We start from the raw sequence: 27,474 nt of genomic DNA on the forward strand, positions 1-27,474 counted from the left end.
TGGCCTCATCAATGCTTGTTGTATAATGGCATTCAGAAGGGCAATTGCATGGAGCTCACGTCTGAAGTGTGAAGTAGCCAGCCCTCCTTAGCACTGTTTAATAAAAAGTAAAAACAACAAATTAAAAATACTCCTTTGGTACTAAACCGTTACCCCTTAGTTCAATGGGCATGCAGTTCAATATATTTCTGAAAGGTAACTAGGGAAAGTACGTCATTTGAAGTTGGTTCTGAATGGCCAAAGGTGGTGCCCAATGTTGACCCTATTCACACACACACACACAGTTCATCCAGAACGTTTTGGCACAGAGTTTGCAGTCTATCCGCTCCGTAGCTCAATAGCCCTCCAGCTATTTCCGTCAAATAATAATAATTCTTTCCTAGGTTCTGAAAAAGTCAACTATTGACTATAATATATGCAGTATATTACGGACCACTAGGTAGTTTTATATTGCAGTGTACCATGCTGGATGTGAATACCAGCACGAGTAAAACTAAAGGCACATTCCAGCCATTTCTCCAAACTTGGTCTGCTCTTTTAACTTACTGGGAAAGAAGCTGATGCTCTAAAATCTTCAAGTGTAAAGATGACAAATATCCATACTATACTAATCCACCAATCTCCAGCTTTCTTTGGAGACTTTATCAGCACAGTCCTGGGCGGAAAAACTGACAATGGTCTGTATAAGCCTCATAATTCTCCTAAAAACCTTCTACCTGTTTCTTACTGAAATTGACATTTTAATAGTCCGAGTGTGCCACCGTGATAACAGTGACACATTTAAACCGTCGAAGATCACAAGCAGTGTAAGAAATTGGGTAGTTGGTTGACTGGGGTGTGAGTTCCTGTCAAGGTGAAACCACAATCCTTGCTATAGTGAGCCACAAGCTAACCCTAAATCAACCTGTACTTAACCCTCTGGTAACTTGGCACAAGGCTTAACTTGGAGGCAATGTGTAAAGTATTTGTGCAACACTTCAAACAATAATAAAGTTTAAAAAACACCACACAAAAAAAATCCCACACCAAATTAGGAAAAAGAAAATTAAAAAAAATTAAACCAAGACCAAAACAAAAATCCAATCAGTAGAACCAGAGATATGCAATTTTAAAGATTCTAGTAAAAATAGCACCAAAAAGCACAAAGTGCCAACTGTGGATATCTGGACGTGCCAGACCGGGACAAAATCACAAGTTCAGGCCAACCACAATGGAGTGCGGGCCAGCTGACCAAAGTATATTAAATCCTGGTTTGCAGAGCAGTGTGAGGATCCACACAAATATGCATTGCGCAGCCAAAGCGTTGTGTCAGTTCAAAGATGTGGCAAGGCTGCGATGAGAGATCCTGCGTCAGATAATCCAGTCAATGAGGGCTTACGATGCGAAGTCTGGTGTCAAAGATGAAGCTCACAGTTGAGGCGAAGCGTCGGATCTAAGGAGCTGCAAGGCTGCAAAGTGGAGTCTGGCATAATCGTTGAGGCTGCTGTCGATGAGGAAGGAGAAGGCCTGTGCAGAGAAAGAGGGCTTCAGTAGCGATTAAGGTCTTTGCGACAGGCCCAATTAACTCAGCAACAGGGATGTGCCAGTTCTGCTCTGGGTTGGGCCGTGCAGCAGAGGAGAAGCATAAGTTCCGCTAGATCCACAGAGGCTGGCAAAGCACCTTAAGCCCACTTCCAAGGGTGCAGAACTGGGGTGGCACCACTTAGTACTGTTGAAAGTGCTACTTAAGTGGGGGGCACAATCAGTGCTGCAGTCCCACTAGTAGCATTTAATTTACAGGCCCTTGTAACAGGTGTTGCCACCTTTCAAGGAACTTAACAGTAAACTCAATGAGACAATCGTGTAAAGTCACTCTTACCATGTTTTAGCAGAGCACAAACAATGTTTAGCAGTGGTAAAGTGTGAAGAGTCCTTAAACCAGCAAAAACAAAGTCTGCAAATAGATGGTCTGAAGGAAAAAAAGATAGGGGTAAAACCAAGCCACGGATGCCAGCTTTAACAAGCAGTTAATATGGAAATGTTAACTAATCACTGAAAACATTCACAATAACGACTCACCGGGAGACGCAAATGATTGTGGCAGCTAAGAACATAATGTGGTCCTTCTTCAAATATATAAATTCAAGTTATGACCTTTACAAATTTCAAAACCTGAGAGCTTATTCATTCCCCTTACATGAAAGTGTTCAATGCCTCGCACAGGTAAGGTATCTTTTTAAAGATGTAAACCCCTAAAGAGAACCTCATTTTGGTAACTAATGTTTAGTTTGTCATAACTGCACAGCTCTATGGCAATTCAATAAGCCCAGCACCCTTACCTCTGACAAAAGTTCATTGCTTTGCCCATAAGTAGGTAGCCTCCCTGGGCTATAAAACGTGCTTGTCCTTGAATGCTTACCGGAAACACTGCATAAAGGCCTACCACTTTCACAGATTTATCCACTGAAAGCCAACAAATCAAATGTTACAAAAATGCTTAACACCAAAGCAACATACTTACGCAATAAGGAATTAAGAAGCAGATCAGACTTTGGTAAAAAGCATCCAGTAAGGTGATCCAAAACGTTGAGGGGAGATATGCCTTAAAAAGAAAAGATAGCATGAACACTCTCAAACTGCATGTTACCACAAACAATTCATAAGGTTAACTGAAGAACTCTATAGCTATACGCACACACCCAGCACAATGACACAAATACGAGTGATTTACAGTTGCTGCAATATATTACTCTATTTATAAGACACGATTGAAGTGAGCACAGAAACTATATTGAAATGGGGAATGCTTCAGTCAGTTCCTGTTACTTGTTCCTGCAAAGAGGTTACTTATGTGGTGACAGTGAGTCTGTACATTCACAGTATTTCTCAGCATTCCAGTCAACATAAGTTTGCGGAGATATGACAATCAAACAAGAATGGCAGTTGTCTGATATCACAAAATAAAGAGTTTGTCATTAAGCCTGCTGACAAAGGATGGTTTACGGTATTACAAAACATAGCAGATTATGGATAAGTAATCATGAGACAACTCAATAATCATGAACACTAAACAAGACCATCAGCAAACTCCCAACTATTAATGCAAAAAGTGATTGCAAAAGTCACTTTCAATACGGTTACTGAGGGCTGGCTACGGAGAAAAGAATAAGAGAACCGCTGTATAACGTCCTTCCATAGTAGCCAGAGATCTAGGGGCTTGAGGAATATGAAAGGGTATCTTGACTTTTACCTACAGTCAAAACTTCTGATTACTTTGGACATCAATTCACTTCTAATTCAAGTATATTTGTGAGTATCCCTGAATGTTATTCAGGCTATCTTTGACCTTCAAAAAAGGTCTGTCCATGTAGTCGTCTAGTGGAATTTGTTAACACTGCTGCAATAAAAGAAACAACTGTGTTCAAGGCGTATTATGTATAAGTGAAAGGTACTTTCATGCCAAATTGAGCTTAAAACGATTTACAGAAAATAATGCTCCTGAATACACTTAACTTTATAGTTTAATTTATAGTTTTCAACATTATTCCTTCCTCTGCATAATTTACATCTTCATCAAATTCGCATGTAATTAGGGTACAATGCTTAGGGCTCCCCAATGTTGGTAAAATCCTGCATGAAAATGTGTCCTTTATTTAAAACTTCTGAATTCCTCCCCCTCTTTTGCGCGACTGCCAACCATACCTATACTACTCTAAAACTCATGTCCATTTCTTAATTTTCTGTTATGTATTTCTGTTATGTATTTCTGTGAACCATCTACATTTCATTCCATGGATCACAACCTCTCCTTTCTCAGAAATCGAATAATACAGAGTCTCTCCTAGACCACCAATCAATTGCCTGATGCCCCAACCCCCTACTAACAATGCTGTCCGACTTCGATTTACTCAGTTCAATTTACCACAAATAATTATAAAGAGAATGCATGGAATGCTCTCACCAAAAACACAAGCGTAAACCTAATAACCCATAATTCCACCAATACACGTTTGCTTCTGAAACAGTGCGTTTCTCACTGTAAAGAGCGTCAATGCTTCATCAGGGCTAGTAAGCACAATATGAATGGAATGACAATTCAAGGTATATAGTTCATGTGTTTCTTGTACTCTGTGGAAGGCAACATAAAACAATGTGTGAATGTAGGCTTTTAGTGCTCAGTTTTAGATTGTGGACTTACCTTTTCTTGGAGATACCATGTCTTCTAACCTTGATGAAGTAGGCATTAATGATCTGCCTATGATCAGTTAACAATTTATCATTCTCCGAAATCTTCTGGGGGTCATGCGCCTTGTTCATCTCTGATGTTTTCAATTTAAGTTTGCACCCTTACAGAGAGTCAGTCATGCACAACACCCCAATTATTTTACATAATGGTCTCATTCCAAGTTTGGACCATTATAGAAGAACAAGATGCTTGGAGATATTGTATTTAAATAATTGTGTTATTGTGTCTTGAATTTATTTCAGATTGTTTCACATGTTATTTGCATTATGTGTAAAATAATTGTTTTTTGTGTTGTGGTCTGCAGATGGTTGTATATGTTGTATCCGACTACTGGAATGCAGTATTAATTTGAGGAAGTAAAATGTATTGAATATTGTGCAGGTGCACAGTATAAATAGTTTCCACTGAAACACGACAACAATTTTATTATCAAATTTGCTTTGCACTGATCAATTGTATATGATAAATTGGTTCATAGATGAACAGAGACTTAATTTGGCAGAGGTGATATTTTTGAAGACTAATGAATGAACTTGTCTATTTTTTTTTTTATTCGCCAGTGAATCTTTGTCATCAATATATTGTATTGTTGGTCAGTATATGTAGGTTTTTTAAAAAAAAAGTTCTTTTGAAGATATTTTCTCATCAAAAAGAAAATCCACTTATATATTTTTCTATATACCGCAACCGTATAGTCTTTACATGTGGCTATAGAATTGATGCATGAGATTGATGACTGACTGATTGTTGATTGACATCCAATTGGTTGATTAATTTAAAAATTACCAGGGAGCACATATTTATTATAATCTCCCCAAAAATTATCCAACACTGGTAGGAACTCTGCAAAAAAGGTTGTGCATCTTGGAGACCTGTAGGAAGTATGTGCCTCACTGTTTTTTAAGGTAAATCAGGGTTATGTTATTCATGCGTATTCTGTTGCAGACCTAGAGGTGACCATTATGCTTCCTTTTCTTTACTGATGCTAGTAAGACAAACTACCTTTTCCATAAAACACATAAGAAAAGTGAATTAGAGAAAACATCTCACGCCAACAAGCACTTTAACGTTGTGGTCCAGGGCTTGTCCTCATCCCTCCCTATAACTACCCATGTGCCGCTTCGGGGGAGTATCTGGCAGATTCCGCTTTGTTGCAAGGTGACACAGTGAGGCCGAGAGCCAAAAGTGTGACATGTCCCAAGACTCATTGCCCGCTGTGGCTTTACCCAGTGACCAGTGGAAAGAGCATTTGGCGGGACCAGTGGAAAGAGCATGTGAGGAATTAGTCATTGGGACTTCCTTATCTGTGGTGTCTTAGCCCCTGCATCACAATGGAAGGCAACCAATGCATTAAACCCCTTTTGAATGATGGGCACAGTGGCATCAGTGAGAGCGACTCAGAGCGCATGGTCGTAGCAGTGCCACTTGTTGTTTTCAGTCTGTCCAGACAAATTTAGCTGGAGTGCTAAATGTAGGGTCATACATGTTTCCTCCCGTTGAGGAAGGATGGGTTGCAGTGCCTTTGAACCTCACTGTTACAATGCAGATCTCTTTTTTGGACTCTATAAATATTTATAACACTTGGACCCTCAGTGTGAAAGGAACCCTGTGGCTCAGCAGATCCTCTCTGCTCTTCAGTGTGGCATTGGTGCTTGTGGCGAGTTGCTTTTCCTTGGCAGATTTATTTTGTGAGCCATCTAGCTTTCTTCTTTGGCCCAATGCATGCAGAGAACTTAGCGCAAGGGTAGGATCTTTCCATTCTCATTGAGCACAAAATCAGGTCAGCCCTGGAACTCCAGGTTTAGGCAATGGAAGTTATTTCAGCTCCATCAGAGCCCTTTATTAAGGATGTGCAGCGGGACAGGCCCTAGTGGTAGTCACCCTGAACCATTACTATTCTGGTGTTTATATTTTTTGACACACAAAGATGAAATACCAATACCATTCCGATGAAAAATAAAGGTACAACTGTATTAGGCCTAGTTTCTCCTTTGGCTTACACATTTGTTGTATCAGCATCTAAATTTAATTAATGATGCACATTTTTCTGATATACAAATTAATTCATGCTGAACTTACATAGTCTCTTAGGAACTGGCTACAAATACCCAGGATTTTCTACTATAATATTTGTACAATTGTGCTGAAAAATAACTCCTTGCCATTAACCATTACAAGATTTTCTCCACGGAAGTAGCAAACCTCCCTCAAAGCCTTCTTGGAGAGGGATGGCTAGGACTATATCATGGGAATGGCATTTACGGAAATCCATTTAAAAGTTCACCATCCATTACTGCCCAGTACACCTCAGATGTCTGGAGGAATGGGAAAATACATGTGATAGCATATGTCAAGGTCGGAGACGACAATGTGGTAGGTCCCTAAAGACAGGAATTTAGAATCAAAGTCCAAGAGAAGTTTAAAAGAAGGAAAAAATATGTGAGAAATGTATGCTAAATGCTTAAATTGTTTCAACAAATGTAATTGCTTTTGTATTTTAAAATAACGCTTCACACAGGATGCATGTAATTCCTAGGAACTGCCAATAATAGATGTTACTAATATCTCTATTTTAATTGTTCTCACTGCATTGTTTGACATCGGAAGGCTGACACACCGAGCCTGCAAAGCTGGGATTCAAACTTTTGACCATCAGACCTCTACTGAAGAGCCATCTTGCTGGCTTTAAGGATTTCACACATTAATATTTTAAGTCTTGGTTGTAATCACAGAGGTGGACTGGAACACAGCTCTCAACACCCACCGACCTAAACCCAACAGCACCCTCCCCAAAGCCATCAAGACTTTCAACAATTGAATCACCTCCACCAACTCCCTGATCTAAGACACACCAATACAACAAGATCCAGACCCAAGGCTAGGTGGTACATGGAGGAACTCACACTGATAAAAGACCACTTCTAACAACTGGAGAACAAAGGAAATGAGCCAGGACAATGTAGACAGGAGCATGTTTAAATCCACTCTAAATTGCGATCAACAAATGCTCCAGGGAGGAGGAGCTTGGCGGGCATCCGAGATGGCCGCGTGAGCACAGCGCTCCCAGGACCCCCGCCACTCCCGGCATGATATCCTGAACTTATCCTGACTTTTTACGAGGATTTGTATAGAGGACACTGGGCTGATTGCCCTGGACTTTTTGGAATTCGATTTGGACCCGGGGTTCCGGAGTTACGTCTGTTCGAGCTTTCGGGCTCCACTCTCGAGGTACGCCCGGGACTGGGTGAGGCTCAGTGGCCGTCTTGAAGTTGAACAACAACGGCAGGGGGATTCGACCTGTGGGTCCCCCTCTTAAGTTTCGGTTTCGTTTCTGCCTCAGACTGAGACATCTGGCAGAGGAGCCTGGCCTGGGCTGCAGTCGGGGCACGGAACGGCTGTCGGGCCTTCGGCTAGCTTATTCTCCTATCTGTTGGCCCTTCTGCTAGTGGTGCCCTAGCTGCGGTTCTTTGGTCCCGAGGCCCTACTTTCCTGTGGCCACTCCATCCAGCCTGGTTAATTACCTGGTGACGCAGTTCTGATATGGCGGGCAGAGGGGACCGAGAGACTCGGAAGACCAAGACACCCCTGCGTGGGGGCCCGGTCCAGTCTAACGTGATGGACCGCTACACCCATTCCAAGGGGTCCCCCGGAGCCGCCCTGCCCGGAGCCATTAATACTGATCTCACTGTGGACGCGTCAACGGAGCCTTCTTTGCAGGACATCATGGGCGCCATTTCTGCTATGAAGGAGTCGATAGGCCAACAATATGAAGCTTTGGCCCTCAAAATCGACACCGTGGCCATCGAGGTCAACTTGATTCGTGCTGACCTGTCGAAAACCAATGAGAAGGTGAAGTCACTGGATCTTAAGTCATCCAGTCTCACGGAGGACGTTTCGGAGATACAGACGGAGGTCGGCAACCTTCGCAGGGTGAACGACTTCATGACCCGGCACTTGGAGGACTTTGAGAACAGGGCACGTCGCTGTAATGTACGAGTGGTCGGAGTTCCGGAGAATCCAGAACCTCACTCTGTTGATCTCCTTGTTGAGGATTTGATCCAGAACCACCTCTCTCCGTCTGGTCTGACGAAGTTTTTCGCTGTGGAACGTGCCCATCGTGTTCCGGGGGGCAAGGGTAAACCAGGTGCCCCGCCGAGGCCTATTGTTGCGAAACTCTTCCATTATAGGGATCGGGACGCTATCCTGCAAGCATCGCGTGTGAAGGGCCCGGTGGCCTTTGAGAACGCCACGGTGAACTTCTATCCGGACTTTTCTCAACAGGTCCAGAGACAGCGTATGGGCTTCCGTGATGTTAAGAAACGTCTCCGAGACATGGGGCTTCGCTACGCCATGCTTTTTCCGACCAGGCTGCGCGTTGAGTACAACGACCGAACCTTCTTCTTTGATCGGCCTGATTCTGTAAATGACTGGATGGACTCTCTGCCTGATCGATCTCCTGAGACTGAGTCCGCCGCCCACCCGGGTGGTGCTGAGGGTGGTGTGGAGAGCTGAACAATCCGCCTACGCCTGGGCCCTCGACTAGAGTAAACTCTTCAGGGATTTGATGCCTCAGTGCCTCTGCTGTTTGTGTATTCTCCTCATTATCTGTCTTACTCGGGGTGGCGGGTGGGCCGGAGCCTTTCCTCCTCCGGGGTTCTTTTTGTAGACTGGGGGTTCCTGGGCGACAGGCACACTGCATGTTGGGGTGGCTATTTAGCATTTTGCAGGGGTGCAGGGTGGGGGGTGTTTTCTTGATTGTTGGGGGGTGGGTGGTTGGGATGTTCGATGTTTTTGTGTTATGTTTTCAAGGCGAATCAATCTGGCTTCTGCTCCTTTTTATGTCATGCTCATTGCGGGGGGGTTTCGGGGTTGCTGTGTGGGATGGGGGTAGCGGGTTGAGGCTTGTTTCGTGGAATGTTAATGGTCTGGGAGATCGCATTAAGCGGAGTGTGGTGTTAAAATGTCTACGCCGTTTATCTCCCGATATTGTTTTCTTGCAGGAAACTCATTTGGTGGGCAATACTTGTCGTGCGATGAATAGGTGGGGGTATCGCCTTGCTGCACATTCGGGGTTTACCACGGGTTCCAGGGGGGTGGGTATCCTTGTTCGGGCTTCCCTCCCCCTAGCTATTGATGATGTGATCCTTGATGATCGGGGGCGTTATGCTGTCCTCGTGGGTCGCTATGAAGGTCGTACCCTCTCCTTGTTTACGGTTTATGTGCCCCCCGGCCTACAGACTTCTACCTTTGCCGATTTGGGCCGTGTGTTGTTGGACCTTCCTGATAGTACTCTTTTTCTTGCAGGCGATTTTAATTCTGTGATCTCCGGTCTGCAAGATCGCTACCCCCCTAGGGATACTCCTTTAGCCCAACAATGGTTAGGTGGGTTTTTGGATACGTTTGGTTTGGTGGATTGCTGGAGGCTCCTGCATCCTACCCAGCTTCAATACACTTTCCATTCGGGGGCCCACGGGAGTCTGTCTAGACTGGATTATTTCCTGATGCCCGCGGCGCAGACGCCGGCGGTGCGTGAGATCAGACACCTCCCCCGGGGCATCTCCGATCATTCTCCGCTCTGGCTTTGTTTTGAGTTGGGGGTGGAGGCGGTGGGCCGAGTGGCTCCAATTAACCCCTGGTATATTGCCTCCCCTGAGACCCGGAACCTTTTGACTAAGTCTTTAGATGCCTACTTTTTGGACAACGAGGGGTCGGTTTCCTCGGCGGTATCCCTGTGGGAGGCCTTTAAAACAGTGATTCGTGGGCAGGCCCTTTCTCTAATTGCTGAATCCAAGAAGGCTAGGAATCGGGAGGTGGTGGACCTTGAGATAGAGATTGCTGAGAGGGAGGCCGACTTAGAGTCTGAGATCACCTCTGATAAACTCCACGCCCTGGGTCTGAAACAATTTGCTTATAAATCCTTGGTCACGGATGCGGCTAGACTGATGTTCCGGGAACAGCAGGGTCGTCTGTATGATATGGGGGACAAAGCGGGTAAATTGTTGGCATGGTTGGATAAGAAAGAGAGAGCGAATCGTGTGGTGCCTGTGATTCAGTCGTCGAATGGTGTCGGAGTGACAGACCCGGTTGGAATAGTTGAATGTTTTGCTGAGTATTTTCGTGTGGTGTATACCCCTGTGTCTGGACGAGATGTGGCTGACTCTCGCCTTTTGTTGCGCGATATAGCTTTGCCCAGTGTTTCCGATCTGGACCGTGTCTCGTTGGAGTCCCCTTTTACTACGGATGAAATAGCGACTGCCATTCGTTCGCTCCGTTCGGGCAAGGCATTGGGCCCGAATGGGTTGCCAATTGAGCTGTACAAGCTACGCCCTGACAAGGTAGCGCCCTATCTTCGTGCCATGTTTTTGGAGTCCCGGGAACGGGGTATTCTCCCGTATGACCAGCGTCTTGCCACGATAGTCGTTATTCCCAAGGACGGGAAACCGCGGGACCTCTGTTCGTCTTATAGGCCCATTTCCCTGTTAAATGTTGAGCCTAAGGTCCTGGCTAAGCTCCTGGCAACCCGCCTGCTGACGGTCATTAGCGACTTGGTTAATCCGGATCAGTCCGGATTTATCCCGCATCGCAACACGGCTCTTAACCTACGTCGTCTTCACGGCGCTGTTACGAGGGCGGGGCTTCTGACGGAGCCGGCCATTTTGGCCTCGTTAGACGCCTCGATGGCTTTTGACACGGTTGAGTGGCCCTATCTTTGGGCAGCTCTCGAAAAATTTGGTTTTGGACCTGAATTTATTGGATGGGTGAAGTTGTTGTATGTGGAACCCTTAGCGCAAGTGGTGGTGAATGGTAGAGTTTCTGTCCCCATTAGCCTTGGTAGAGGGACCCGTCAGGGTTGCCCCCTGTCTCCATTGCTTTTCGCGCTGGCCTTGGAACCGTTAGCTGCGTGGCTTCGATGGGAACCCTCCCTCAAAGGGATCCGTTGGTCACCGGACTTTGAAGACCGCGTCTCTCTTTACGCGGACGACATTCTTCTTTATTTGACATCCCCGCGTAAATCTTTGAACGTCTTATTTGATGTTCTTACTTCGTTCGGTGCTAACTCGGGCCTTGTTATTAATTGGGCTAAGTCCTGTGTGTATGTTCTCTCGGGTGTTTTGCCCTCTTTGCCGGCCAGATTCCCTATCCAGGTGGTACAGTCTGGCTTCAAGTATTTAGGGATTTTTATTACCCGGGATTCCTCCCTCCGGTTTGAGCGTAATCTCCTCCCCCCGCTTCTTAGATTGCGACTGGATGTGGCCCGTTGGCGTAAGCTGCCCCTGTCTCCTCTGGGTAGGGCTGCTCTCTTTAAAATGATGTCTTTGCCGCGGTTCCTCTACGCCCTTCAGAATTCTTTCGACGATGTTCCTGCTTCTTATTTCAGAGAAATCGAGAGTCTGCAAAGACAATTGATTTGGGATGGGCGTCCACGTATAGCCCTTGCGAAACTTACTATCCCTTGGTACGACGGGGGCATGGCACTCCCCGACATCAAGAGGTACTACTGGGCGGCCCAGCTATCGGCCATTAACCATGCGATGTACTCGCCAGGTCGCGATCCGGCGTTTGAGATGGATAAGCTCCAGTTGCCGGGAGGGGACTTTAATAGAGCGCTATACTCCAGATCGGCCGGGCGCCATCTTGTGGGCCCGACCAGGGCAGCGGTCAACGTGTGGCGCGCAGCGAATGTGAGTTTGGGATGGGAGAATCGGCTGACGCTGGCGACTCCGCTTTATGCTTCTGAACGTTTGGGATGTCTCTGGTCTTCTAAGGGCTTTGACCGCTGGGATGTGATCGGGATTTGTAAAGTGGGTGACGTTTGTGTGAATGGTTGCGTGAAATCATTCCAGGCCCTTAAGGCGGAATACGACTTGAGTGATAGAGAGTTTTTCCGGTATCTGCAAGTCCGACATGCCTTGGCCTCGGTTCTGACTCCTGATGTGGCCCTGCCCGAGTCTTCCCCCCTTGAAGATCGTATACTGGATGGACACTTGCCCGACAGCACCATCTCTCTCATCTACAAGAAGCTGATTCATAATCGCGCTGATTTGTTGGTCCGACTCCGAGAAATGTGGGTAGGTGATGGCTTGGAACTAGATGACGAGGACTGGCAGTCGGCACTCTCCTCCCCGAAGGAGGTCGCCATTCCCGCCCGTCTTCGTTTGGTGCAACTTAAGATCCTCCACCGGGTGTATGTGACTGGTCCGCGTCTGGTCGTGATGGGTTTTTCCCCGGATGGCTTGTGTAAGCGTGGCTGTGGGATGAGCGCTACCTTTATGCACATACTTTGGGAGTGTCCTGTGGTGGCAGCTTATTGGGTGGATGTGCTTGCGTTGATGACTGAGGTGACTGGTGTTGACCTGCGGCCTGAGGCCAGTCGATGTCTGCTGAATGTGTGGGAACCCTCCGATTACTCTGTGGCCCAGACTAGATGGGCGACCCTGGGTTACATGGTCGCGAAGCGTGACATTGCGCAACTCTGGGGCGCATCCCGACCTCCTGATGTTTCAGTGTGGGAGGACAACATGGACTGGTCCATGTTCCGTGAGAAGACAGTCTACATGGCTAGGGGCAGGCCGGGGGCGTGGACGAAAATTTGGGGTCAATGGAATGCGTACCGTGGAGAAATTTGTACCCCTCCCTTGGTTGCCACCTCCGATGTTACCCTGTCTCCTTAGGCTGACGTTCCCGAAATTTTTCGCTCTGTTCTAGGATTTTCCTGTCCTCCCTGCTTCCCCCCCCCTCACGGCCTTCCCGACTCTCATTGATGTATTTTTGTTCTCCTGTTTTGTGACCTCCCCCTCTGCTATTTGGGCTGACTTGATTATTGCACTCGCCTTATGTTTGTGTTGAGTATTTTCATGTTTTATATAGAAAATTGCTGTATCCTGTTCTATGTCTGTAGCAATTTCGTTCTACGATTTGGCCTGACCTAGGTAATGATTGTTTATTTCATGTGTCGTACTATGCGACTTAGCGGCCAGCCCGTGTGGTTGTGGGCCCATCTATGTAATTTTACGTGATTGCTCAATAAAAGTTTTTAACCAAAAAAAAAAAAAAAAAAACAACAAATGCTCCAGACCTACCAAACGTGGAAGTCGGATGGAGTGCTTTGATTCCAGCACCAACAGAAGCAAAGAAATCTTTACCATTGTGAAAGATTTCACCTCACCATCAGCCGCCTCTAACTCTACCACCACCTCACAGGACCTCTGCAACAATCTCAATTCTTTAGCAACAAAATTACCCACATTTACAGCAACTTCAACCAGCAACAGGACCACACAGATCTCGTCAAACAGTTACCGATCTCATCCAAAGTGCCTACACTCCTTCTCCTACCTCGCTGCAAAGACCTGGAACCTGAGGCAATCGCCATCACTGCTGCAATTCATAAAGGACTTCAAGACCTGGCTCTTCGACTGAATCACAGATCCAAATGCCCTACCCCCACTCAGCACCTTGAGACCCTCACAGGTGAGTAGTCACGTTTTATAAGAAACCTGATTGATTGAACACTAACTGCATGGCATAATCAATATCCCAGATGAAACTACCACCACAATGAACTCCATCCAGTCAGGAGCCCCATCAGACGCTGTTCCCACCACGCCTGCTCTAGAGGACTGTAACCCTATCGGCGCCATGATCACACCCATCCTGAATAGCTCCATCTTTTCCGTGCTTGGAAATAAGCAACTTCTCCTCCCGTTGCTGAAGAAATCCTTTGCGGATCCTTCAACACTCGCCAACTCCAGACAAATATCCCTGCAACCATTCCCGACCACGGTCTTAGAGAAAAACATTAACTAACACCTCGCCGAATACTTCAACAACCACCAAGTCCTTGACACCACTCAGTCTAGTTTCAGACTCCACCACAGCAGGGAAACTGCCCTAATCGCTGCAACTGATGATTGCCATGAGACTCTGGACAGAGGAGACACAGCAGCCCTCATCCTCCTAGATCTACCCACAGCATTTGATAGTCTCCCACCCCATTACCTTACAACTTCTACACGACATCGCAATCAAAGGACTAGCACTCCAATGGATCTGCTCCTCCCTGACTGGAATGACCCAGTCAGCCATCGTGGCGCCATACAACTCAGATACCTGCAACCTCATCTGCAGAGTTCCTCAAGGATCCTCCCCGAGTCTGGCCCTCTTCAACATCAAATTGTTGAAGGCCAACTGTCTAAAACTGAGCATTACAAGACTGAAAACATGATCTTCGGGGCAAGAGCACATTACTTTGGGGATCCACCTGGAACCCAACAGAGCTAGGCTCGACACCACCAAGCCAAGAACCTCAGGATTATTAAAAAATTCAAGTTGACCGCCCAAGTCAATATGCCACTCACCTCATACTTCCATCGCCTAAGATGCTGAGAGCAATTTTCAAATGGCTCTCAATGAACATCTGGAAAATCACCATGTACGACCCGGTCACAAGCAAGCTGGACTATGACAACAACCTCTATTCTGGGATCCACAAAAAACTCACCAGAAGGCTGCAGACTATTTAGAACTCAACGGCCAGAATCAATCTCCACCTCCCAAGCCACACTCACATCAGATCACATCTGAAGGAGCTCCACTAGTTCCAGACTCACAAACGAGCACAATTTAAACTCCTCACCAACACTTTCAAGGCACTACATATAACACTGGACAAGCATGCCTCAACATTCGCATCTGCTTTCAAAAACCTTCCAGACACCTCCGGTCGCCCTGACTCCTACTTGCACAAATCCCACTCATATGAAAAACCAGATCCAATGGTCAAGCCTTCTTCTTGATTTGGGGATTTCTACAGCGCATGGCTGCCTGGAGACTTCCCCTCACTGACGATAAGAGCTGTGATTGGGAGAAAAACCAACTAATTGTTTCCAGAAAACAGCCAGGTTTTCAGTCCCTTTCTATAAGCCAAGTCATGTTGTTAACTTCTTAGATCCGAAGGCAGCTCAGTCCACATCTTAGGAACCAGATGTGAGAAAGATCTGACTACCCATCTGGATCTATTTATTCTGGTGGCATGCAGGAAGTGAGTGTGGGAAGACCTTGGTAGCCTAGTCGAGGTGTGCGCAGAGATCAGAAGTCTGAGTCTTTCTTTGCCTTTATTGTTTACTGCCCTATGGGCAATGCAGAGGGCTTTGAGCATTCTCAGAAGTCCGAAGCAGATACCAGACAATTTGTTTGCCTGTTGGTTCATACAGAGAGAGTTATCTAACCAGATGCTTAGGTTTTTTATCACTTGTTTAGAGACTGGTGGAGGACCCATACAGGCTGGCCAGTTATTCAATGGCCTGGGAATGTCCCTGTTGCCTAGGATCATGAGCTTTGTCTGTTCGCCATTCAGTTTTAAGTAACTATCTGACACCAGCTTGTCCAGGCAGGGACCCAATTAGATGTTACCCTGGTTATGATCTTGGGGCAGGGAGACAATCAACTGTGTATCGTCAGCATACGATACACCCAGGATGCTGAACTCCTGCATGATGGTGGCAAGCTGTCTTACGTGGACATTGAATAACGTGGGGCTAAGGGCGGTGCCCTGTGGTACTTCAAAGTTTATAGGCAGGCTATCCGAAAGACAGTCCTGTTCCATAACTTGGAGACCGCTCGTCCAGGAAGGAGCATAGCCATTCTAATGCAATGTCCTGAATGCCTACTTCCCTCAATCTTTATTTAAGTATGGCATGATTAACGGTCTCAAACGCCGCACTGAGATCAAGCAAGATGATGACGGCTGACCCTCCGCTGTCTAGAATGGCTTTGAGTTCCTCTGTGACTACCAGGAGCGCTGCCTCTAAACTGTGAAATTTGCGGAAACCCATCTGCAGGGGATGAAGTAACTTGTTCTCCTCCAGATAGTTAATTAGCATCCGGTTGACGTGCTTTTCAAGGATTTTGCCAAGGAGAGGGAGAAGCGATATGAGCCCTAGATTGCCAAACACATCGGCATCCAGGTGGGATTTTTTTACGATTGGTTTTATTCTGGCATGTTTCCAGGTAAGCAGAACCGACCCGAACTCAAGAGCGATTTAAAGAGAATCTTCACTAGAGGGGGAAGTATGATGTCGGTCACCTTAAGGATGGCGTGCAGAGGGGCGGAGTCTAGCGGGAGCCTCATTTTATGGCCTTAAGCAGCTTTAGGGTAGCTTCTTCCTCAAGCTCCGGAAAGTGTGTCAGACTCTAGGTACATGTTTGGGCAGGATCCACATCAGGCTCTTCGCGTGCGGGATAGATGGCGATTTGAAAGAGACCATAGAGGTCTGTCACTTTCTTATGAAAAAAAGAAGCTATTTGGTTGCATCTGTCTGTTGTGACCTTAAAGGAGCCTTTATTTGCTTGAGGGGTAGTCAAGTTTTTGACTACTTTGAAGAGTTCCTTTGGGGAGTTCAGAGCCTGGTTGATTTTCTCCTCATAAAATTTAGCTTGTGGCAGTTTTAGCTCTTGACGATAGAGTCTAATAGAGACTTTATAATTGATATTTTTCCAGGATTGAAGTGCTCCTAAAGCATGGAACGGTCTGCTGCAACACATAGGAGCCTCCTCCTCGGTTCTTAAATTTCGCAAGAATCTGAAGACCTGACTTTGAGTAGTCCCAGTAGGCCCTAGTGTGACTAGACTCACACCTGCTCAGTGGCAAGACACCCTCTCAGGTGATAGTGTGCGCAACAAATCTGCATTATTTTAAAGAAACAGGAGAGACCAATACGTCCTAGTGAGCTGGGTTAGGACTTAAGCAAAAAAACAATGTTCACATGCATTTCTTTATACATGAAGAAATTGGAAAGTTTGCATTAGTTGCACATTAGGAGTGATTTGAGAGCCCCAGTGAAGTGACCACAAACTAAATTGGGGAGAACTACGTGAAAACATGTGAAAAAGCAGGGAAACAGGTTATTGGTAAACATCCAAAGGACAAGCTATACACAATGGATAATGAATCATTCAGGCTCTCTCTTTTGTTTAGTATTGACAACGTTTCGACCCTCTTGATATGGGGTTTATTCAGGACAGCGTTTCTGGGGACTAATGCAGGGAAATTAATTAAATTAGGGTGACTGAAATACAGCGTGGTGGTGAGAAGGGCTAAGCTCAATGTGTGTACTGTGGCTTACCAGTACGTCACAGGGCATCTAATTCGATGCGTCGTCTACACTAAAGAAAAGAGAGAGCCTGAATGATTCATTATCCATTGTGTATAGCTCGTCCTTTTGATGTTTACCAATAACATGTTTCCCTACTTTTTCACATGTTTTCAGAGAGTTCTCACCAAGATAGGCTATGGTCACTTTACTGGGGCTCACAAATCACTCCTAATGTGCAACTAATGCAAACTTTCCAATTTCTTCATGTAAAAAGAAATACATCTGTGGTATAGACTGTTACTGCAGAATACATTTCACTTACTTCGGCTGAAGTAAGCACTATCTTGACTCATTTTTGTGTTGGGCTTCAGAATTCTCATAAACTAGTTTGTATAGATACTCTTAGATAAACTGTACTGTGACCCAATTAGGAAGAAAATAAGTGGATATTTTTGACTGAGATTAAATCTAAGCAAATTAGCTTCGTTTGCATCTCTTGTATTGCTTGGATAAATGAGTTCCTTAAGAACATTGTGTTTTTGCTTAACTACAAATCTGCATAACATAACATCAACATATGGGCCTCGCTGACCACCAGAAATGTAAGCCATATGATGTACAATAAGGCAGCACTTATTTTTGTTTAATTTAACGTATAGCATCACATTTCTTTCTTATGATAAACGATACATTTTTTTTTAAATAAAAAATTATTTGGTAAGGAATTAGTGCCAAAAATAGAATTCCGGATGTGATATTGAGAAATACAGCACCAACATTCTTAAACAAGAAAATAAGTTTGCTTTTGTGACTAATGGCAGACAGAGGGGTCTGTATTTGATTAGTTTTTGCAATACAGTTGCACTCATTTTACCACTAAATTGCAACAATCCGTTACAAACTTAAACACAACCGATCTTGATATGTTAGGAACGATTTTCTGCGTAAGAGATATTCAACGAAGAGGAATGTGGCGACACGATTCAAGTAACTCTACCTCTGATTTCTGGCCTGCTTTGTAAAGTTCTGGTAGCTGCTTCAGTGTCTCTGCAGAAATATCTTTATCGAGAATGCCGTACACAACGGGTGGAGCGGAAGTGAAGAGGAGGTTGAATAATATCAACATCCAAAAGTCCATCATCGAGGTGCCCGAGAAACCACAGTAGAACTGGTACCAGAAGAGAAGATTCACAAATGCCTGCAAATTCAAAGACACAATGTCACTGGAATGTAGTTGAAAATTTGCATCAAATATTCACTGAACATCTGGCTTTGAAAAGGCAGGATCGCAACATGCATTGAAGACTACATCACAAGTACCTTCATGGAAAATCCCTTTTGTGATAATGAGCAGGATAGACTGGAAATCAGTGGAACAGAGCATACCTATATCTTAACCTTAACATGTCCTAATAATGGCCACTGGTGTCAAAATACTGGGTCAAAAATTCTCAAAATTGAAATTCTTCCGTAGGTCAGAGGGAAGAAATATGCTACTTACCCAGTAAGCATCTATTCATAGCGTGTAGTGCCATAGATTCATATGCTTAGCATGATCCTGCCATCTAGTGTTGGGCATGGACAATTACAAGTTATTTTTCTGCTACAAATCTGAGAGCCACGAGGTATAGTGACTCCGCCCACAGTTTACTCTGCACATGTTGCTTGGCTCCTGTTTTAGACTGTTTTTGGCTCATACAAGCACCAAATTCTACTACAGAAGTTAGTCAGGCAAGTACTGAGACCTAGGCCAGAATTTATTGATTGATAGATCAAAGGTGGGGTGGCCGTAACCAGCAGACAAATGCACAAACAGGAAATTTTAGATCAGTCCCACAGATAGGCGCAGTGAGACTACAATGGTCAAGGGAGATTGGCTCCAATAACGCACACCTGGCTGAGGGGGTACGCGTGCTCCTAGAACACCATAAATCAAGACGCCACATGAGTTAGGTACATATAGCCAATCAGGACACAGCAATCATGCGCTCCCCATGATGGACATCTAGGAACATTACCCACAAGCCACATTGTGTCCATGCAAGGTCGAGGCCCACCTGTATTTTCCATTAGACAATTAATTCACGACTCCAAAGGCAGCAACTTGCATTCCTCACAATATATGGCTCACCGGATTACCTACAATGTACTGTACAAAAGGTTGCTACGGATAGATTGTAAATTGAAACAGTCCTCATACCCTGTGCCTGTACCAGTTTTTCCTGCCGCTATGGTTAATTAAAGTAACTGTTGCTGTTCTGCCAAAACGCCTCATGTCTCTTGTTTTTTCAAGGTATTTGGGAGCCACCATCGGAGGAGATTGGTACTTGCCTGACTACGTATTTGCAGGTCGGGGTTGATGTGGTTTTCACAGGCCAACTTATTAATAAAGACGCAATATCATTCTTATAAATGAATGCATTGTTTTTCATATTAGCACAAACTCTTTCCATATTAACAAAGCACCCAGCTATTCATAGTTACAAACAGAACATGAAGGCCCCAGGGAACCTTTGAGAAAATGTAGGCAAGTTTTAATTTCCTAGAAAATAATTATGAACATAGGCATGCTTCAGTTAGCACAACTAGGCCACACCAGGCTGCACTGACAATTATTCATGCAATGCTGTAGGTAAGTGAAGTATATCTTAGGTGTATGAGCTTTCCGCGTGCATGTGTCTTTCTCCCTTTCAGGAAATCAATGAAAGTGCAGCCTCAGCGATGGTATTGGTGTATCCAAATGTATAATACCTTATTCTGCTCATGGATGTGCTTCTGTTAACTGTTCAAGGCCTCTGCCGGTAGTAGAACAAGCTATTTTTGTGTTTCATAATATGTGATTTCATCTACTTAATTAAATATGTGCATTCTTTAACCAACAGGATTTTTTAGGAAGTAAGTTTCTTGTGGTGCTGTCCCAATATTAGATTTATTGGTGGTCATTAATTAAACAGTTCTAATCTTAAACGTAATATCATGCTATGACTGCGTGTGCCTTCTGTTACAGAAACATAATAAAAGGTGTGCTTTTTGGAGAACAGACAACTTTTTGTTCTGCTTACTTTTAGCTATAAAACATTGTCCAGTGACCTTTTGGGCTTTTATTTGGATACAGACCTTGGCTTGCTAATTCAATTTATGCATTGACTAACTACTTAGTTACTTACCTTCGGTAATGCTTTTTCTGGTAGCCTAACAGCAGATTCCTAACCTTAGAACCATACCAAGGTGTCAGACTGGATCTGGAAAATATTATGCAGCATCTCTGCTCGCCAGTAAGTAGTGTAGCGTTGTTCAGCCTCGCATCGGTGTCGTCTGCACCGAACATCTCGTCGCAGTGCCCAAATAGAGGCGCCACCCCAGCTTCTTTTGTGACAAATTCTGGCCCAAAAATGCAGAGTTGCATAAAAACAAATGTTACTGTTTAGACCAGTATATGGTGTCTAAAGGGATTGTCTGGGTAAAGAGCCAGTTCCCAGAGCAAGGAAGATGGGAGGGTTGGTGAGGAAACTGCAGTTAGATAGAGTCTCTACTAGAAAAAGCGTTACCTAAGCTAAGTAACTTTTTCTTCCGATAGAAACATCTAGCCACCGATCCATCACCTCAATAGACACTCAAGCAATACTCTCCGGAGGTGGGTATGCAAACTGGCTTAGACCAAATTGTGCTGGCGGACCGAACGGGCGAAATACCCATCCCAACGGACATAACAGTCCAAGCAGTCGTTCCTCATGAACATATGGAGGGATGTCCATGTGGCAGCCTGGTCGATGTCCAGGGCAGGTACCCTGTGAGCTAATGCAGTAATGGCGGCTTTGGCCCTGTTGGAGTGTGTCCAAAAGCCCTCAGAGTGTTGCTTCTTCACCAATGATCAGCAGAACTATCCATCTGGAGATGAATCATTTCTGCACAGCCTTTGCTCCAGTGAATTAAGAGGTTATAGTTCACTCGATCTTTTGATGCAATCAAGAGAGAATGACAAAGCACTTTTAGGGTTCAAACGATGGAAGCCTCTCCTCCTCCTCGGATAGATAAGGCGGAGCATATAACGCTGGCAGAATGATGCTCTGGCCAATGTAAAAGGGGGGAGATCGCCTTCGGAAGAAAGAAGCACATTTCCAAAAGACCAGTTTGTCAGGTAAGGTGCTGGTGTGTGGAGGGTGGGCCAACGAGCCTGAAGCTCATTGACCCTCTTGATCAATGTAGTAGCCTCCAGGAACTGTTTTTCGAGTCAATATTGCAAAGGGCAGCGATGCAGTGGTTTAAAGGAGAACACATGAGAAACGTAAGTACCAAATTGAAGTCCCATTGGGGTAATAAAAAAAGAGTAGGTGGGAGCAAGTGTTGTAAACCCGTCAAGAACCTAGTCACAACCGGTGACAAAAAGAGGGTTGATCCGGCAGCGGCAAGAAACATGAAATGACTGTCAAATAACCTTTAGGTGTCCAGAGCAAGACCTTGTCAGGCTAAAGAAGGAATAAACATGTCCTCTGCAAGAGGTGCCGAAAGGGGGTCCACTTGGCATGAGGCACACCAAATCACAAACTTTTCCAAACAGAAGGCATAGGCAGGTTTAGTGGAAGGACGCCTTGCTGGCAAGATGACATCACAAATTTCAGAAGGAAGATCGAAATCCCTCAACTGTTGCTCAATCTCCATACATGAAGGTGGAACATGCGCAAGTTCATGTGGGCAGATGCTCATGCTCAGGAGCTCTGGATACCATACTCTTCGTGCCCAATCCGGAGCCACTAGAATGATTTGTAATGTAATGTAAGCACACATTTATATAGCGCTACTATCGCTCCAAGGAGCATCTTGGCGCTAAGCACCCAACCCCGCTGGAATAGGTTGGTGGACAAAAGGCAGTTTTACGCAATACAAGCTTTACACTAATGCTCTGCAGGCCGCATCGGAGAGTGAGAAGATCCATGTCTTCAGAGATTTCCTAGAATCACTCTCCTTGACTATACGCCAAAGCTGAGCTGGCAATTTATTCCAAGCTCTTGATCCTAGCACAAAAAGTGATTTTCCCCCTTTGGTGGCCAATCTAAATCTGGGGATCACCAAAAGATTTTGATTGGCGGACCTCAAGCAGCGTGCTGGCACATAGCGTTTAAAGCCATTCAGAAGATACCTGGGGCCTTGAAACTGAAAGGCTCTGAAGGTGATAACAAGAATCTTGAATAAAACGCGCTTGTGAATGGGCAGCCAGTGTAAGATCTTGAGCGCCGCCGAGGCAGATGACCTTCTCGGCCAGCGGAGTACCAGGCGAGCAGCAGCATGCTGGACCATCTGCAGCCTGTGCAGCACTGCTTTATTGGTGCCTGCATAAAGACTGTTGCAGTAGTCCAGTCTAGATGTTATAAGGGCTACTGCCACAGTCTTTCTGGCTGCCAGAGGAAGAAGATCAAAAAACTTCCTCAATGATTTGATGATCTGAAAACATGAGCCAGCTACGCCCACCGCTTGCTGTTTGAATGAAAGTTGGTCGTCGAATTTAATCCCAAGATTTCGCGCGGAAACAATAGTATTAGGAGGAGCTTCTGCATCCTCGGGCCACCATTGTGTGGGGAGAACAGATTTTGGGGTCCAAAAGATATTATTTCTGTCTTCCCCGAGTTACACTTGAGGTGATTGTTAGTCATCCACTCAAATGTAGCCTTTAGACAGTTCATCAGATTTTCTTCAGCCCCAGGCAGCTCCCTATCCAGCACTAGAATCAGCTGGGTATCGTCAGCGTACGATAGGACTTCAATCTGATAGGACGCAATCAGCTCAATCAAGGGGACCATATAAAGATTAAAAAGAACAGGACTCAAACTAGCGCCCTGTGGGACCCCTGAGCTGATGATCTTTTCCTCAGATTTATAGTCACCTAGTACTATTACCTGACGTCTCTGAGAAAGGATATTAGTGAGCCATGCCAGCACCATTCCTCCTATGCCTGCGTTTTCCAAGCGGTCAATCAAGATTGAATGTGCGACCGTATCGAAGGCCGCCGATAGGTCGAGTAAAATCAAGACGCCTTCTTCCCTTGGTCCAATGCCATTCTTAGCGTCTCTGCTGGGCCAGATTGGTCCTGATCTTCATGAGAACACTGGGCAGAAAAGGTGTCAATGGAAAGGAGTGTTGGGTCCCAGGTTCCACCCTAAGCGAACTCATCTCCGAGCGATAGCAGCTTTGGAAACTAGAGTAAAAGCACTGACATTACATGTTGTCAGCAGTGGTGACTAGATCAAGGCAAGGTTCTCCCCATTCTCGTGCACCACCTCCAGAAGGGAGATGCCATTCGTGATCTGTGAGGCATCGACAGTTGAGTTAGTTCGTCCTGGCGTTCAGAGATCCAGCTAGGTGTTGTATGACTATGGCAGTGTCCTGATGTTCCAGCCATGTCTGGAGATGCTGAGTCTCGTAGCACAGGGTCCAACCTGCCCGGTTTGTTGCAATGCCACATGGCAAAGGTGTTGACGTGAAAAACTCAACTAGCCCTTCCTTTGATGGATGGAAGGAAGGCTTTCAATGACAAGCGGATAGAACCTAACTGCAACAATTTGATATGGAGCTAAGATTCCCCAGGGAGCAGAGTTCTCTGATCTCCAACTCTCCCAGATGGCTGCCCCAACCTAGAAATGATGCATCTGTCCCCACTGTGAACTCTTGGTGGGGAAGGGAGAGGGGTCTGCTCTTATTTGGACATAGTCGAAGGATTCTCCTGATCCCAGTGCAGAGCCTGCATCTGCCATCCGGTGTATTGTACAAGAACTGGAACAATGCTAGAGGACATGAGGTCCAGCAGCCTCAGAGTCAGCCTCCCTGAAATCCAGGATAGAGGCCGAAATACTGGAATCCTCGCCTGAATATCTAGGATGCACAAATACAGAGGATAGGCACGGAATGGCACTGTTTCCAGAATAAATAAACAAATAGAGGAGTACCATCATTGGAAGATCAAAGAGAGACTTGGAGGAATGCTGGGACGGTGAAAGTTTGCGCCTTAAAGTACATTCCAGAACTTTCCATCACAGAAATGTGAGGAAAATGTGTTTTTTTTCCTTTGGTTTGTTTTACAAAGTTTGAGATTTGCAAGGGATTCTGGGTATTAGAGCCTGGTGAGAGGCACACAAGGCACCCCATCCTGGATTTCCCTGGGTGTCGAGTTTTCAGAAATGTACAAGTTTGCTAGGTTTCCCTAGGTGCAGGCTAATCTACGGTCCCAAAATTCACAGCTAGGCACGTTGCAAAAAAAGGGTACGCTTTCTGTGCGTTTTGGGCAGTTTCCTGTCGCAGGCACTAGCCCTACTCACACAAGTGAGGTCCAATTTTTATCGGGAAACTTAGGGGAAAACAGAATAGAAAAACAAGTGTTACTGTCAATTGACTTTCTTTGCATTTCTGCCTTCCAAATGTAAGACAAAGTGTAAAAATACAAGCCATTTTGAAAAATGTCCTCTAATTCATAAGCGGGTACCCACCATTTCAGAGATGTGCATATAAGGATAAGTTACTTACCTGTAATCCTAGTTCTTTTCCAGGGGTATACTCTTCAAAGTCATAAGCACTGAATAGTCTTATATATATATATATATATATCAAAACCTCTCCTAAAGGAAAGAAGTGAGCCGCACACATCGCGGTAAGTTGACAGCCTTTATTTCATTTATTTTTACGCTCCAAATGTCCTTATGCATTTCAGCCTCACTTAGGCTTTCATCAGAGGAGGAGGAGCACGGCCAACATCACGAAGCTGCAACTGAGTTTCCAGGTGCCAAGTAACTGCTCATTTAAGTCTCCATAGTTACCCTCCAGTGAGTGAGGCAATGTCTTTCAATAGCGAGCCTTCTGGTACCTGTAGTCAAAGCAACCTCACAGTAATATCCCTTTAGTGGGCGATGTTGAATTTTGCGGATTTTCTTTATTAGCCGCGATTCCCTTGCAAACCATTTTCAAGTTTGCTCGAGTCCATACCTGGGAACAGACCCTGGCGGCAGCCGCTGCTCTTGTTGCCATTCGGCGGATTTTCTCACGAGGTCCTTTTCGAGCGGCTGCGGCGCTCATTAACTGGTGGTGCGTTGCTCCACGGTCGGACCAGACCGTCATAAATCACAAAACCTCTCCTAAAGGAAAGAAGTGAGCCGCACACATCGCGGTAAGTTAACAGCCTTTATTTCATTTCTTTTTACGCTCCAATTGTCCTCATGCATTTCAGCCTCACTTAGGCTTTCATCAGAGGAGGAGCACGGCCAACACCACAAAGCTGCAATTGAGTTTCCAGGTGCCAAGTAACTGCTCATTTAAGTCTCCATAGTTACCCTCCAGTGGGTGTGGCAATGTCTTTCAATAGCGAGCCTTCTGGTACCTGTAGTCAAAGCAACCTCACAGTAATATCCCTTCAGTGGGCGATGTTGAATTTTGCCGATTTTCTTTATTAGCCGCGATTCCCTTGCAAACCATTTTCAAGTTTGCTCGAGTCCATACCTGGGAACAGTCCCTGGCGGCAGCCGCTGCTCTTGTTGCCATTTGGCGGATTTTCTCACGAGGTCCTTTTCGAGCAGCTGCTATATATATATATATATATCCTACTGGCAGTCGCCAGTCGGTAGATATAGTTAGGACCTATTTTCCATAGGAAATCCGCAACTTTCTATTTGGAATAACTTTGGCGCTGGTTGACGAATCTTCACAAAATTTTCAAAACTATTTAAAAGCTCCGGTCCGCTCCTATCCTGAAAGTCTTGGGGTGATTCGTCAAGCGGGGGCCAGGAAAAAAGGGGGGGTCCCAAAACGTGTTTTCCCCATCCAATTTTCCATAGGGACCTTTTGACGCAGCTACAGCCCGAACTGCTGAACGGAATTACACTAAATGTGGCAAAGAGGTAGTCCTCAGTTCAGACTCGTGCTTTTTGCTTAAATGGTGTAAATCCGTTCAGTAGTTCCTGAGAAAATGACATTTAAATGTATATATATATATGGCCGCGCAGGATCCGCATATCCTAAGCGCACTCTGCCGTGCACGAGCTGTATTCTAATTGGCTGTCAACACTACAAATAATCAAAAGATAAAAGAGGCCCCCAATTGTTTAAGGTCTGGGACCAGGGGGAGAGTAAGCAGAAAATTGTGGCAAGGTCCCTACATGAGTCACAGGAGTGATCTCTTCTAGCACCGCGTACCTAGATGTTCTAAACAATACCAATCACACAGTTTTTTTATGGCCTACGGTGATGTATATAAGGATTCAAATTTCACCAAAATACAAACACTCAATAATGTCCACTAGCTGTATATGTCATATGCATATTGATACCTTGAGATTATAACAACTGATACAGACCACAATCAAAATAATTAATACATAAACAATCAAAAAGAGAAAAAGAACTTGGGAGATATGTTGTGCAAGTTGGTACAAAATTTATTTAGACATGTTATCGATTTTGTTAAAGTCACTCGTTAATACATCACTTAATATAAGTACATTCATAAAACACTTTATAAAAACATCAAAAAAAGAACACAATCGTTAAAAATGTTCATCAGAACAGGGGTCGACGCAGCGTTTCGGTTGTGTGTTTGAATAAAAACCTTCTTCAGGACCAGTTCTACAAAGAAACAGACAGTAAATATTTTATCTGTGCATGATATCTCTTTTGTACAAATCAGCACCAACAACATCTTTGTCCCATTATATACATTTTTCTACTTCCTAATGGACATTTTAGACTACACATCATCAACTACGCAGGTTATACTATTGGTATTGTTAAGAAACATCATTTTAGGGTACACTCTACATAGTAGCTCTGATAGCTACTTGGGGTTTATCAATCTGTATGGGGTACATACAACCAAATTTGATGGTTACCTGAGGGTATTAAAATTCCTCTGACTTGGAATTTTAATACCCTCAGGTAACCATCAAATTTGGTTGTATGTACCCCATACAGATTGATAAACCCCAAGTAGCTATCAGAGCTACTATGTAGAGTGTACCCTAAAATGATGTTTCTTAACAATACCAATAGTATAACCTGCGTAGTTGATGATGTGTAGTCTAAAATGTCCATTAGGAAGTAGAAAAATGTATATAATGGGACAAAGATGTTGTTGGTGCTGATTTGTACAAAAGAGATATCATGCACAGATAAAATATTTAC

General features: G+C 44.8%; 1 protein-coding gene across 1 annotated transcript in view; it reads right to left on the minus strand.

The window, feature by feature from the left end:
- Positions 1 to 27,474, minus strand: part of ATP10D (ATPase phospholipid transporting 10D (putative)) — a 745,681-nt gene that overhangs the window by 84,987 nt on the left and 633,220 nt on the right. Inside the window, exons 19-20 of the mRNA XM_078678229.1 lie at positions 18,317 to 18,517; positions 2,501 to 2,581 (exon numbers count right to left, since the gene is read on the minus strand). Coding sequence (XP_078534355.1) covers positions 2,501 to 2,581; positions 18,317 to 18,517 — 282 coding nt within the window. The remainder of the gene's footprint in view (positions 1 to 2,500; positions 2,582 to 18,316; positions 18,518 to 27,474) is intronic.

This window comes from Lissotriton helveticus, chromosome 2_2 (genome assembly GCF_964261635.1).
Source record: "Lissotriton helveticus chromosome 2_2, aLisHel1.1, whole genome shotgun sequence".
Lineage (NCBI taxonomy): Eukaryota > Metazoa > Chordata > Amphibia > Caudata > Salamandridae > Lissotriton > Lissotriton helveticus.